The 14710-nt window shown below is 43.5% G+C and overlaps 1 protein-coding gene across 5 annotated transcripts in view; it reads right to left on the bottom strand.

Moving 5' to 3' along the window:
• Positions 1-14710, bottom strand: part of ITSN1 (intersectin 1) — a 221217-nt gene that overhangs the window by 124828 nt on the left and 81679 nt on the right. For all 5 annotated transcript variants that reach the window (XR_009351206.1, XM_059164652.1, XM_059164654.1 and 2 more), the window contains exons 5-6: positions 9722-9882; positions 1557-1736 (exon numbers count right to left, since the gene is read on the bottom strand). Coding sequence is in view for 4 of the 5 variants with exons in the window: in XM_059164652.1 (XP_059020635.1) it covers positions 1557-1736; positions 9722-9882 (341 nt within the window). In the remaining variant the exon portion in view is untranslated. The remainder of the gene's footprint in view (positions 1-1556; positions 1737-9721; positions 9883-14710) is intronic.

Below are 14710 nucleotides of genomic sequence, written 5' to 3'. Positions count from 1 at the left end.
GTTAGCCATGTCCCGGGGACAAACGCTGAGCCGCAGCCTCATCCTCCTCCGCCCACTAATCCTGCAACACGTACCACCAGCCACAAAAGAAGGGAGACAGAGCGTGTGGATTCACAGATACTATTGGAAAAGCAACTGCCGGGGCACCTGGGTGGCTCAGTGGTTTAAGCCTCTGCCTTTAGCGCAGGTCGTGATCTCAGGGTCCTGGGATCGAGCCCCACATCGGGCTCTCTGCTCAGCGGGGAGCCTGCTTCCCCCTCTCTCTCTCTGCCTGCCTCTCTGCCTACTTGTGATCTCTCTCTGTCAAATAAATAAATAAAAATCTTTAAAAAAAAAAAAAAAAAGGAAAAGCAACTGCCCACAATTTTCTCAGCTGTCATTCTACCTGCAGACATGGTCACAAATGAGAGGGGAACTACGTGGGACAAGAAAATCTTAAAAACAATAACAAAAAACGGTGGCATATTTAGATTCTTTGGCTATTAAGTCAAAGACAGATCCTGACAGATGTAATAAACCCACATAACTGGGCAGAGAAATGATGACTCAAATACAATCATCACCCATAGCTAAAACCCAGGGCATCCTCACTACCGAATTAGGCAGACACAGCCGAAGTACTTTTTAAAAATAAAAAAAAAAAAAAACCTTCCCCCAGGGACACCTGGATGGCTTAGTTAGTTAAGCAAGCGACTCTTGGTTTGGGTTCCGGTCATGATCTCAGGGTCATGGGACGGAGCCCCAAATCGGGCTCAACAGTCAGCACGGAATCTGCTTGTGCCTCTTGCTCTGCTCCTCCCCTGCTTTCTCTCAAACAAATAAATAAAATCTTTGAAAAAAATTCTTCCCCCACCGGATATGAGTTTACTAAGATTTGTAGACCACATCTATAGTTTATGCTTTCTTTTCACGAAAGGGAAAAGCCTTCCGGTTAAGTCTCAAAATGAAACTAGTTACACCAGGAACTTTCTAATCCTTTCCTTCAATGAAGCGAGAGGGTCTACTCCATCCTTAATGCATCCAGCCATTTAATCAATGTCCTTCTCCCTTCCACCTGATTCACTGTGCCGCTTCAAAGGGAAAAAAAAAAAAAAAAAAAAAAAAAAAAAAAAAAAAAAAGGAATATACAATGTTCCTTCTTCTCCCCAAACATAATCCAACTCCTAAGGGAATGGGCTGTTTATCAGCAATTCCTAGCAGCTGGAGGAAAGTAGTAACTGACACATGGAAATTAAAAATGTTCAATTACTGCTCAAATCTCACTGGCTCCTGTCAAGCCCTGGAAAGGGAATTATGCTCTTGGATTTTAGCTGTCAAGTTCACCTTTGCCCATACAGTACCAGATCCGGCATTTCACTCTCCTGCACTTCTCTTTGGCCTCGCACAGCCCGCTTAATATGTCGGAAAAAATGAGATACCAAGTTTGAAGGAAGATAGTTCCCTCCGGAACAAAATGCCACTCAAAGAGAATCAGAAAGTGAAGACAGAAGATTCAGCAAGACGGAAGAGTAAAACACACGTAAAAATTCAGCCTGTGGACTGAGCAGGTCACATACCAGGATGAGCAAATGCGGGCAGAGGCTGTATGACAGGGGGAGCCCCGTTGGCCAGGGGAGGCACTGCTGCTGTAGGAACAGAAGATACTAGAGGTGGAGACATTCCCACAACTGGAATGGATCCCATTGGCACTGGAGCGACAGCTGTGAGTGGCGGCATGCTGGCGATACCTCCTATTCCTAGGGAGGAAAAACCGCAACAAAATTCACACAGAATCCCTTGTCCACGTTCAGTGACAATTAATCCAAGAGTATTCGAAAAAGCAAATCACTTTCCAGTTGTAATATAGCTCCATTTACAACAGAAACTCAGAAAAAAAAACTTATATATATATATACATACATATAAAGTCAGATTAATCACTTTGGAGAATACCAAAAATTACGTCAAGGATCACATAGTAAGGGCACAAGACCCAACTTGAAGAGGGACCTACGGGCCAAGGTTGAGGATCAGTAAGAATCGTAACTAATAGAACAAAAACCACCAAAGAGAATTAAATTTATGAATTCATAATGATACATAAAAACAAACAAAAAATTCTAATTGGCCATCATGGGTAATAAATTTATGCTGAAAACTGGTATTAATAAAGGAGGAAAAGAAAAAAAATAAAAGAGGAAAAGAAATCAAACCTCTATCCTGCCTTTCCTTTACACACTGAACCTCAGAGAGACAAAACACTGGACACGGAAATTACTCTTTACAGAGCATTCTAACCAGAGTGAAGAAATCATAGAATTAAATAAATGCTTCCTTCCTTTTTTGTTTCTCTGTCTGAACTTCTGGTACTGTGACATAATAAGAAATATATATCTGGTCTTTGTCCACCCCTTCTCCAACCGGGTTCCTGATTCCTGTTCCTGGCAGAGCTCCTACAACCCTTGTGATTTCCTGACTGATAGGAACATCTTTTGTTACAACATTTGGTCTTTGCCCCTGGTTCCTGACACAGGAGCTTCTACGACCCCTGGAATTTCTGGAGTGATAAGAGTGTCTTTTTGTATTCGGATAAGAAGACTGGTGGCGGGGTCCCTAAACAGATACAGGCCAAGGGCTGGTCATCGGCAAGACCACAGCATGGTCAGTGGGACACAATGTTCAATCCCATGCCACCCCTCCCTACATCCATACAGACCTCAGGCGAGCGTAGAGGGGCTAGAGACTGAGCTAATCAATGGCCAAGGAAGGATGTAGCAATCACATCTGTATAATGAAGGCTCCATAAAAACTCCCTACTACAGGGTTTGGAGAACTTCCACGCTGGAAAACACAAGCACATGCTGAGAGGGTGGCCCACCCTCTCACACTTAGCTCTCACAGTTAGGGATAGTAGCTCTCACACTTAGGACCCTACCGGGCTTTGCCCTTCTATACCTCTTCCTGTGCCTACACATTTTGTATGTATCCTTCGTCATATCCTTTATAACGAACTGACAAACCTAAGTAAATACTTCCCTGAGTTTTGTGAGCTGTTCTAGCAAATTACAGAAAGGGGAAGCAGGGTGTGTGGGAGCCTCGGACTTTGTAGACAAGTCGGAGAGAAGTAGGGGTACCCTGGGGGACCCAGCGCTTGTGACTCAAGCATGAAGTGAGGGCAGCGTTGTGGGACTGGGCCTTTCCGTCCTCAGAATGTGACGCTAACTCCAGCAGTTACCGTCAGAATTGAGTTTAATTATAAGATAGTAAATTAGTGTCCAGAGAGTTGGTGGCCTGGTTCTTCTGGACACAAAATTCTTGGCTTAGTAGTTCCTTGATAATCCTAACTATGTCACCATTTCCTTCTGAGATAAAGCACTGCTGGAGAAAAAGTCTGAAGATATTTTTCTACATACGCAAATAATTTTTTGTCTTATTAGAATTTATCTTAGTGTTGGTTTCTCCAGGCTGATATTCTCAAGCACGTGAAATCCTCTTTCAAACACAGTTTCAAATCCTTTATGTCCAGGAAGTTGTCTTCAACTAGTCTTTGCCATTTGTTCTCGTCCCTTGCTTCGGTCTTCTTCTTTAGGGACTCCATCTCCCTTTATTTAACTTCCTTTGCCTTCAATACGGGTCACTTTTCCTCAACTCCTTATTATCTCTTGTTCAATCTGTTTTCATTCTTGAAATCGTCCTCTTCACCTTCGGTTTCTCTTGCGATAGTGTCTCTGGAGTGGCTTCTAGTTTGGTCTCCATTTCTGAAATGACTTTTTTTCCCCCCTTTCTGCTTCTTTCCTGAGTTCTGTCGCCTTATTTCCACAGCTTTAAAATTCCGATTGTGTTGGTCTTCCACGACTTGTGTCATTTTCTTAGTATTTTTTAGCTTTGGAAATTGCAGGTTACTGGGGTGCCATCACTGTTCATGGGGCGTTAGTCGGCTCTTTATTCTCCTTTTTCTAATAATAACTTTGTGTGGGATCTGACCTTGCCTGATACTGCCCGTCACTCATTTTTATGTGCGCCTTGCTTCCTGGGATTTCCAGCCTCTGTTCTCCACCCCCACGTTGGTCTGAACCTTCTCCTCCTGTGGTGTCTGCGTCGCTGCCCTGCTCAACTGATTCTACCCCCAGTCATTTCTCCACAGTGTGGGGGGTTTGTCACAGGTAGAAGCTTTATTGGGTCAGCTTTTAAAAGTAGCTGCTATGAAGATCATCATCTTCTTGCCAACTGACAACCTTTACTAAATGAGTATTTTCTAAATATTTCTGAAGAAATAAATCTGCCAGAGGCTGTGTTTTGTATACCATCTCTCTTGACTGTGCTAAATCTTAATTCCTGGGCGCCTGGGTGGCTTAGTGGGTTAAGCCTCTGCCTTTGGCTCAGGTCATGATCTCAGGGTCCTAGGATCGAGTCCCGCATCGGACTCCACTCTTCCCCCCCCGCACCTACTTGTGATTTCTCTGTGTCAAATAAATAAAATGTTTAAAATCAATCAATCAATCAATCTTAATTCCTGATATTTTCCCACCTCTCTTCAACCATTGGGTTTTCCCTCTCTCTTTTTTTTTTTTTTTTTTTTTTTTAAAGATTTTATTTATTTATTTGACAGAGAGAAATCACAAGTAGATGGAGAGGCAGGCAGAGAGAGAGAGAGAGAGAGAGAGAGAGAGAGGGAAGCAGGCTCCCCGCTGAGCAGAGAGCCCGACGCGGGACTCGATCCCAGGACCCTGAGATCATGACCTGAGCCGAAGGCAGCGGCCCAACGCACTGAGCCACCCAGGCGCCCCTTCCCTCTCTCTTTTAAAAATCCAGGGGCAGGGCGCCTGAGTGGCTCAGTGGGTTAAAGCCTCTGCCTTCGACTCAGGTCATGATCCCAGAGACTGGGATGGAGCCCCGCTTCAGGCTCTCTGCTCGGCAGGGAGCCTGCCTCTCTGCCTGCTCGTGATCTCTGTCAACTAAATGAATAAAACCTTTAGGAAAAACAAAAATTAAAAATAAAAATAAAAATCCAGGGGCACTTCCCATCCTGAACACACCAGCCTTGGGAAGGCTGACAGGCTCTTCCAGGGGTCTGTCTTCACAGTCAAACTCTCCCCTCTTCCAAGCCTCCAACTAGGCTTTTGTCTGTACCACTCCAAAGAAACCGCTTTTCAAGGTCATCTTGCCAAATCCAATCACTGTTCTGTCCCATTCTTCCTCATTCTCACAGAAGCAACTCAAATAATAGAATGCTCCCTCCTTGAAAATGTTCTTGGCCACTGGGCAACCTGCCTCCTCTTGCTTCTTCCCCTTTGACTACACCTTTAAACGTCACAGCACGCCGAGGCTTGGTCCCAGGTCTTCTGCCTGCTCTAACTACACATTCTAAGATATTTCATCCAGTCCCAGGGCTTTTAATGCCACGCATATTCCAATTCTCCCAGAGCTGATGGTCTCTCTTCTGAGATCCAGACCCATGGATTCACCTGCCTCCTTGGAAATCCACTAAATCTCTCAAACCTAATGAGACCAAAGCCTGATATACTTTTCCTCCAAAATACAGGATACAATGAGCCTAACCCTATTCTATCTTCCACAGATTATCACTTCCATACTGATTATCACTATCATCACCTCTTGCCCACAGCAAAAACCTCCCCCCCCCCCCGATTTCCCTGATGCTACTTTGGTTCCCCCCACAACCCAGTCTTCAGATAACAGAAGACTCTCCTACCTGGAAGTTCTCTGTAGCTTTCCACTGCCCCTAGAAAACAAGTCTGATTCCTTAGTGGTTTTATTAGGCCCTAAACCATCTGGCTCTTGCCCTCCCTCCTTGCCCATAAGGCCTACCAATACCTCAGCCAGTACTGCTTTGCTCTCGTTTTTGTTTCCTGCACATACCAACTTCATTTTTGCCTTAGGACCTTTGTTAATTGCTGTTCCATTTGCCTGGAAGGTTTCTCGCCTTGGTTCTCCACACGGCTCTCCTGTCTAGGTCAGCTCAAAGTCATCTCTCCAAGGAGAATTCTGCCTGATCACTTTCTCCCATCAGTATCTCTATCATATTACCATTTTACAGAACTGATTGCCCTTATCTTGCCCTGAAGCCGTTCATCTACTTGCTTACTTTCCCCAACGTAACAAGAAGCTTCACAGTAGCAGGAGCCATGATGTCCTGCTTACCAACCTGTTCCCAGTAACTAGGACACACAGTTGGGGTTTAAAAATAATGGTTTAGGGGTGCCTGGGTGGCTGAGTGCATTAAAGCCTCTGCCTTCGGCTCGGGTCATGACCCCGGGGTCCTGGGATCGAGCCCCGCATAGGGCTCTCTGCTTAGCAGGGAGCCTGTTTCCTCCTCTCTCTCTGTCTACCTCTCTGCCTACCTGTGATCTCTGTCAAATAAATAAATAAAATCTTTAAAATAAGTAAATAAATAAATAAATAAAAATAATGGTTTAATCTGCAGTGCCTGATTGGCTCAGTTGGTCAGGAGCCAGACTCTTTTGACTCGGATTATGATCTCAGGGTTACTCCCCGTAAGAGACTCCACACAGGGCATGGGGCCTGGTTAAGATTCTCTCTTTCTCCCTTTGCCCCTCTACACTCTAAAAAATAATAATAATAATAATAAAAATAATAATGATGGTTTAATCTAATAAAACCATGGGATCTGGCAAAAAAAAAAAAAAAAAAAATTTAAACAAAAGACAAACTCCCCCTGAAACAGTTGTTGAATATATAGTCAAAAAGGAATTATTCTCTGTGTAATATTCCTTCCTCCACTGAAAGAAAAAGAGACCCGGCACACTTACAGAATTTCCTACAATACAGCTCGCTACCCTTGGGCAAGTCACAGCACCACTCACTACAACCCCTTTTTCTCTCCGTAACAGAAGAGGTGAACAAAACAGTTGCTAAACCCACAGCTAGCCTTAATTCCATGTGTTAACCGTGCCTCAGCACCCCTGCAGACCACGAAGCGTGGACAGTGCCGCTCCATGCCACCCCTATGGTTTGGGGAGAATGAACGTGGGAAGAGAGAAGGTGGTAAGGAAACCAAGAGCCTTTGATAAACCCTGTCTGGAGAGGCTCCACCTCCCTTTTTAGGAATGTGGTCTTAAGCCAACTGTTCACCTTCGTGTGTCCTCGGTTCTCTCATTCATGTAACAGGGCTAATAATTTCTGCAGATTTTACAGTTACCGTTATGACCAAATAAAATACAATACCTGCAGGTATAATATGTAAAAGGGCCAGGAAATGCCTGGCCACATAATTTTTACTATTAACTAGAAAGTAATGATCCTAGTAACAAATGATTTTCTTTTCGAATAGCCACATAAGTAGTGTAAAAAAAAAAAATTATCCTGGGTTAAGCTGAGAGGTAGAACTAGAAATACTAGCAAAGGTCAGGTGTTTGAGCAAAGCTAAGCAAAAACCTGGTTAGGACACAACGTACTTTTAACTTCTCTCATGTTCTGCCATTCCCTGGTGATTTGCCTCTTGGAAATAATTTACTGAGGATGCTGATGTGACGAAAAGGAGGGGGAAGAAAGGCAGTGGAGGAGCCCCGGGCAGGAGCTCAGGACTGGATGGCAGAATGGGGGCTCAGAAATTCCAGGCTCCGGGGGTGCATGGCTGGCTCAGTGGGTTAAAGCCTCTGCTTTCGGCTCAGGTCATGATCCCAGCGTCGTGGGATCGAGCCCCGCATCGGGCTCTCTGTTCCGCGGAGAGCCTGCTTCCTCCTCTCTCTCTGCCTGCCTCTCTGCCTACTTGTGATCTCTGTCTGTCAAATAAATAAATAAAATCTTAAAAAAAAAAAAAAATGAAAGAAAGAAATTCCAGGCTCCCTTGGAGGAAGGGGCAGCTTACTTAAGTGGCAGTGAACCCCTTGGGCAAGCGAGGCCGCAACCTCATGGAAATAAAGCAGCAGTGACTCTAGAGTTGAAAGTCCTGCTGCAGAATGGAATAAGAGAAGACATATTAAATGTTAGAGGGAGAATCACTGACCCCTGGGTTTGAGGGAAAAAGAGGAAATGGGATGCCTCAGGTTATTCGACTCTCTGCCCCCCTGAGCTATCTTCTTGCAGCACCGGAAGGAAAGCCAAAAGAAAACCAAATACCCTTTAGCCGTTTTACCCCACAGGTCCTGACCAAAGGTTGGCTACAAGGACCTTCTGGGAATTCAGAACCATCTGTCCTTCAATAAGCTGGCCAGCTAAGGGCTGAGGGCTACGAACACACAATGGACAAAGCCAACCAGGGCCCTGGTCACGTGGAGAGGACAAGCCGTCCTCCACCTCCGCTCTTCCTAGCTTTTGCTCCTGTGTGATTTCCTGAGTTTCTCTTTTCTTCTCTTGGATCCCCGGATCCTTGCCTGACCCCAAACCTGCACCCTTCCCTTTATGACCACAAGTCTTGTGATTAAACATCACCAAAACAAAGGCAATGCACAGTTTGTTTTTAAGAGTAAATCTATTCAGTAAAACCACAGTTATGTCTTTATCTCAGCTTATCATTAATTATATCAGAGACAACCTGCACTGCTACAGACTGCCCCCTTCCAAACCTACTTCACCGGATCACCTGTCATCCGGATCTATTAGGAGGAAGAAAGGGAAACTCTAGCCACAACTTCTGTGTTTTGTTAAAACTGTCTAAGAACTTTCTCATGAATCAGATATTAGATCTGATTACTGTAATCTTTAAAGTCTAGGGTGAGAGCAGAAGAAATCAGAACTCTTGGTGATCTTAGTCAATTAATTCCTGATTAGTTTTTAAGAAAAACACCTGGTTAAAAGGTATCTTTCCATGGAGCTGTGTTTTTAGCTGAGATACTGTTTATTTCGTCCTGCTTCTTTTGTTCCAAGGAAGACTTTAATGGGGCCAGTTTCTCAATACTATGAATTTAAAAATATATTGCTAGATACCATTATCCAAAGGAGCTGTTTGTGTGCTGGGGAAAATGAAGCCAAAAGGAAGCATGTGGCATTGTCAAGGGTCAAAGATGTCGTGAGGGCAATGAAAAGAAAATGCAGCGGTAGACCGCAAGTGTATGTGGTTTGCCCCAACAGGCTGAACCTTTGCTTTCGTTTTGTTTACTAGCACCTGTTAAAAAGAAAACCACAGGAACCAAATGGTGTCACTCAGACCAAGTCACCAAACCTGGGACTTAATACCAAACTAATGGCAGAGTCAACCTCTTCCAGCAACGCGGCCTTAGGCAGTCAGTCAGTCATGAATTTTCGGAGCAGGATCAGGACCAGTGAGGTCAGCTGTCCTATCCACGCTCTTCATCGCCTAAAGGAAGATGAGGTAATTGACCTGATAAGAAGCACCCCCCCACACACCTATCCCTCCAGGGAAAATGATCTAGCCAGGTACAGTCCTTTCTTTTCTTTTGCTAACAGCTTTCTTGCCCCACCCTCCCTCCTGTAAAACCTTCCATTTCAGACAACCTCTCTGAGCTCCCCTCTAGTGGCTCCACAGGCGGCTACCCCTTCAGGAGCCGCTTAATAAAACCAATTACAACTTCAAATCTACTCAGGTGAACTTCTGTTCTTTAACACATGCTAGGGTTCAAATGTGAACATGGTCTTCTCCTCCAGCATTATCTGCCTGCACAGGACCAGGACCATCATTTTTCGGACAGAACTGCCTCCTACTAGAATACCACAAGGCTACAAACAGAAAAGGGGAAAAAGAAGAAAAAGAATTTTTAAGGTCTACAATGAAATATAGGAACCAAGTCCATTTCAGACTTACCAAAGGCTGGTGTGCTAGAAATAGCAACGGGTTGCTGTTTCATGACAGGGGGAAGTGAGGAAGGGAGTTGATACCCTTGCAGCTTGAGTTTGATGAGTTTCATAGCTATGGAAAACTCGACTTGATCCATTCGTCCGTCATTGTTCATATCAGCTAGCGCCCTGCAAACCAACATCAAGGGCGAAGAATGACTCTGACCATAAAAGGGCCTTTCCTAAACCACCCTTCCTACCCACACCAGTCAGCTACCTTCATCCTGGGGCAAACAAAAGAGAAGAAATCCAAGCAGACCAAATGGAACCAAAACTTGTTGACCAAGCTACAGGGAGTAACCTGGGAATACTGGCAAGGCTTTGTATAAAAGTAAAATACTTTCTACTGTGTTATGCTTGACTTAAAGGAAACAGGAGGTAATTTTCAGTCTGAATGCCAGGATATGTACTTTGGATATCAAATGGGATTCTTTTTGAGATGGGGAAAATGTTCTAGAATTAGATAGTGGCCATGATTGCACAACTCTGTGAACACAGTAAAAACCAGTGAATTACACATTTAAAAGGGTGAATTTTGTAGTGTAAATTATGTCATAATAAAGATGTTAGGGGAAGGGGCACTTGGCTGGCTCAGGGTCATGAGTTCATGCCCCACGTTTCCCCTAAAAAGATGTCCGGGGGGAAAATGTCAGAAAACAGAGTTTATTTCTACAGATACTCGTCTAGACAGCACCAACTCCTCTGTGGGGTTCTACCAACCTTCCCATGGAGACTATGCTACGATATAGTTCTACAACCTTTAAAGCTGCGAATATTAAATGAGCTTACAACATTTAAAAATGGCTCAGGGGGCGCCTGGGTTACTCAGTCATGAGCCGTCTACCTTTGGCTCAGGTCATGATCCCAAGATCCTGGGATCCAGGCCCACATTGGGCTCCCTACTCAGCGGGAAGCCTGCTTCTCCCTTGCCCACTCCCCATGCTTATGTTCCCTCTCTCTGTGTGTCTTTCTCTGTCAAATAAATAAATAAATTTTTTTATAAAATGGAACTCAGAAATGGTCAAGTGTAACTTGCAATGAGTGTTTTCCTCCCCAGGATTTCATTTTCTTTTTTTTTTAATTTAATTTTAGTAGATTTGACAATGCTATGTTCAGTTTCGGTGCAATGAGCTTTAATGCATATTCTCTCAAATAAGCTTAATAAGCAAAAAAGGTTTTTGCAAGTGGGAACGACTTTCATGCAAACCACAACTGTGCATTTTGACAATTAACCTCTTTTTAAATTTTTAAAATTAACACATAATGTATTATTTGATTCGGGGGTACAGATCTGTGATCATCAGTCTTATACAACTGTACCCAGCAGTCACCACAGCACATACCCTCCCCAATGTCTGTCACCCAGCTTCTCCATTCCCCCCACCTCCGGCTCCCTTCGAGCAGACCTCAGTTTGTTTCCTAATATTAAGTCTCTTATGGTTTGTCTCCCTCTCTGGTTTCATCTTGTTTCAGTTTTCAACTCTTCTGCCTGAAAAATGTTCATCCCTTTGGGTACCTGGGTGGCTCAGTCAGGTAAGTGCGTGCCTGCCTTTGGCTCAGGTCTTGAGCTCAAGGACACACTGGGCTCCGGGCTCACCAGGAAGCCTGCTTCTCCCTCTCCTCCCTGTTCATGCTCTCTCGCTATCTGTATCTCTCGCTCTCTCAAATAAATACATAAAATCTTAAAAAAAAAATCATCCAGATTTCATTTCTTTTAGTCTAGATAGTAAAAATGTTAAGAGGGCACCTGGGTGGCTCAGTGGGTTAAGCCTCTGCCTTCAGCTGGGGTCAGGATCTCAGGGTCCTGGGATCTGTCCAGCATTGGGCTCTGTTCACCAGGGAGCCTGCTTCCCCCACCCCATCCGCCTCTCTGTCTACTTGTGATCTCTCTTGCTCTCAAATAGATGAATAAAATATTTCAAAAGAAAAAAAATAAATAAATAAAAATAAAGATGTTAAGATGATTTATTTTTTAAAAAGCGATCTACTTTATTTGAAAAAACAAATTATAAGAACAGCTACTCCCAATTAAATTGCCACCACTAGCCATCTTTTAAATGATCCACATCTACGTAAGTGTCCAAAAAAGACAATTAAGTTTCACAGAAAATTATCCTATATTGCTGGAGTTAACTCGAGGAATGAAAACATAAAACACAATGAAAAGAATGATATACAGTAAAGATTAAAAATCTCTAAAAGCTCTTAAGAGTCAACACTCTTATTTTGGGAAGTAAGAAAAAGGGATGCCAGGGTGGCTCAGTGGGTTAAGCCTCTGCCTTCGGCTCAGGTCACGATCTCAGGGTCCTGGGATCGAGCCCCGCATGGGGCTCCCTGCTCAGTGGGAAGCCTGCTTCTCCCTCTCCCTCTACCTCTGCCTGGGGCTCCCCCTGCTTGGGCTGTCAAATAAATGAATAAAATCTTTAAAAAAAAAAAAAAAAAAAGAAAGAAAGAAAAAGTCATCAAAATGGGAGATGGGCTACAGAAGCCATGTTTATGCCTCAGGTGGGAGCAGACCTCCGCTCTCCAGCAGTCTGTGATCCCCTTCGGCAAACCCCACCAGTGGAGTCCGAATTCCACTCACCTACCGAGAGCCTGAGGGTCATTCTGCACATGGATCTTGGTCACCTGAATTCGTACATGAACTGATCACTCATACCCTTTGTTAATAAGTTTTCTGAGGGACTACGTGTCTTTTTCTTGTCAGTTTATAAGAGATTGCTGTATGTGACGTCTTTGCTGCCAAATTTATCTCTCAATTGTTTAGTTTTTAAAATTTATCATTGGTCTGTGCATAATATCGTTACTGTAAGAAATTCTGTTTTTATACCATATGATTTCACTTACACGTGGAATCCAAAAAACAAATTGAACAAACAAAATTAAATGGTAACAGACTCATAAATGTCAGGCACTGTTACACGCTTGAAACTAACATAATACAACTTTTATGAACTAATCCAGCCTCTTCTCATGGAACTAAGAAATATTTTTGCTGTATGGGACGCCTGGGTGGCTCAGTTGGTTAAGCAGCTGCCTTCGGCTCAGGTTATGATCCCAGCGTCCTGGGATCGAGTCCCACATCGGGCTCCTTGCTCGGCAGGGAGCCTGCTTCTCCCTCTCACTCTGCCTGCCACTCTGCCTGTGCTCGCTCTTGCTCTCTGTCTCTCTGACAAATAAATAAATAAAATCTTTAAAAAAAAAAAAAAAAAGAAATATTTTTGCTGTATATTAAATGTTCACATGAAGTGACCTATTTCTGGATTAACAATTCCCAGTTCAATAGGACAGTCATCTGATCAAACTCGCTCCATGGTACAGTCTGGTATCTGGGAAGCCTTTTCCTTTCTTGGGGTGTCTGGGTGGCTCAGTTGGTTAAGTGTCCGACTCTGGATTTTGGCTCAGATCACGATCTCAAGGTCGTGGGATGACGCGCCACGTTGGGCTCCCCACACAGCGCGGCGTCTGCTTGTCCGTCTCCCTCTGGTCCTCCCTCCACTAGCTCTCTACTCTCTCACGTGGTCTCTCCCAAATAAACAAATAAATAAATAAAATCTGAAAAAAGGATTTTGTTTGGCTATTCACAGATGTTTGTTTTCTTCCCTAGGAATTTTAAGATCATTGATCTATTCTACAAACAACCCTACGGGGAACCAAGCTGCCACTGCATTAAAGAGCCCACCAAAGACAATAGCATGTCCATCTATTCAAATTTACAAACATTTCCTTTAATAAGATTAGATCACTTTGGGGGTACCTGGGTGGGTAAGTCACTTAACTGTCAATTAAGCACCAGACTCTTGATTTTGGCTCAGGTCACGATCTCAGGGTCATGGAATGGAGCCCAGTGTGGGACTCCCCACTTAGCAAGGAGACTGCTTGAGATTTTCTCTCTCAATCTCCCTCTGTCCCTGCTCCTCCACACTCTCTCTGTCTCTTTTTTAAAATAAATGAGTAATAAATCTGTTTTTAAAAAGGATTGATCAGGGGCGCCTGGGTGGCTCAGTGGGTTAAGCCTCTGCCTTCGGTTCAGGTCATGATTTCAGGGTCCTGGGATGCATCGGCTCTCTGCTCAGCAGGGAGCCTGCTTTCCCCTCTCTCTCTGCCTGCTGCTCTGCCTACTTGTGATCTCTCTCTCTCTCTGTCAAATAAATAAAATAAAAAGTCTTTAAAAAAAAATAAAAAAGGATTGATCACTTTTTTATGTAAGCAATTGCTTTTTGTAATTTTTTAAAAGATTTTATTGATTGATTTACTGAATGAGAGAGAGAACGCAAACAGGGAAGGGGCAGAGACAGGAGAGAGAGAATCTCAAGCAGGCTCTACACTGAGCCCGGAGTCCCACGCAGGGCTCGTTCCCAGAACCCTGAGATCATGAACCGATCCAAAACCAAGAGTCAGGCACTTATAACTGACTGAGGCCCCTAGGTGCCCCAGTTACTTTTCTTATTAAATGTGTTCTTAGGAGTTTTACCATGCCATCACTATTTTAAATGAACACTTGCCCGTTTCTGTATTTCTTTTCTTTTTTTTTTTTTTAAGATTTTATTTATTTATTTGACAGAGAGAGAGAGATCACAAGTATTATTTTTTTAACCTACAATCACTTAGGTTATAGCTAACTATACTATTGCATAACTAGCAAAGAAGAGTTAACTTTCGTTTCCAATATTTATACACTTCCTTTCTTTTGGTTGGTCTTACTGAGTGTAAGACATCATTGAATGTGTGAACATCCCCTAAGTTCTGGGTTTCAGTAGTGGGTTGTAGTGTTTCACTGTTTAAATTTTGGTAGCGATCTTTAGAACCTGACATATTTAAAAAGTTTCCTTTCTACATATTAGGTATGGGGTGTGTGTGTGTGTGTGTGTTTTTTGTTTTTTTTTTTTAACATCAAATGCCTACTCAGCATCTGCTGATCGGATCACACTTCCTTTCATCTGTTGCTATAATACTG

The sequence above is a fragment of the Mustela lutreola genome, chromosome 2 (genome assembly GCF_030435805.1).
Source record: "Mustela lutreola isolate mMusLut2 chromosome 2, mMusLut2.pri, whole genome shotgun sequence".
Classification (NCBI taxonomy): domain Eukaryota; kingdom Metazoa; phylum Chordata; class Mammalia; order Carnivora; family Mustelidae; genus Mustela; species Mustela lutreola.
The sequence above is the reverse complement of the archived record's forward strand: the minus strand, read 5'-3'. Positions and strand labels throughout refer to the sequence as shown.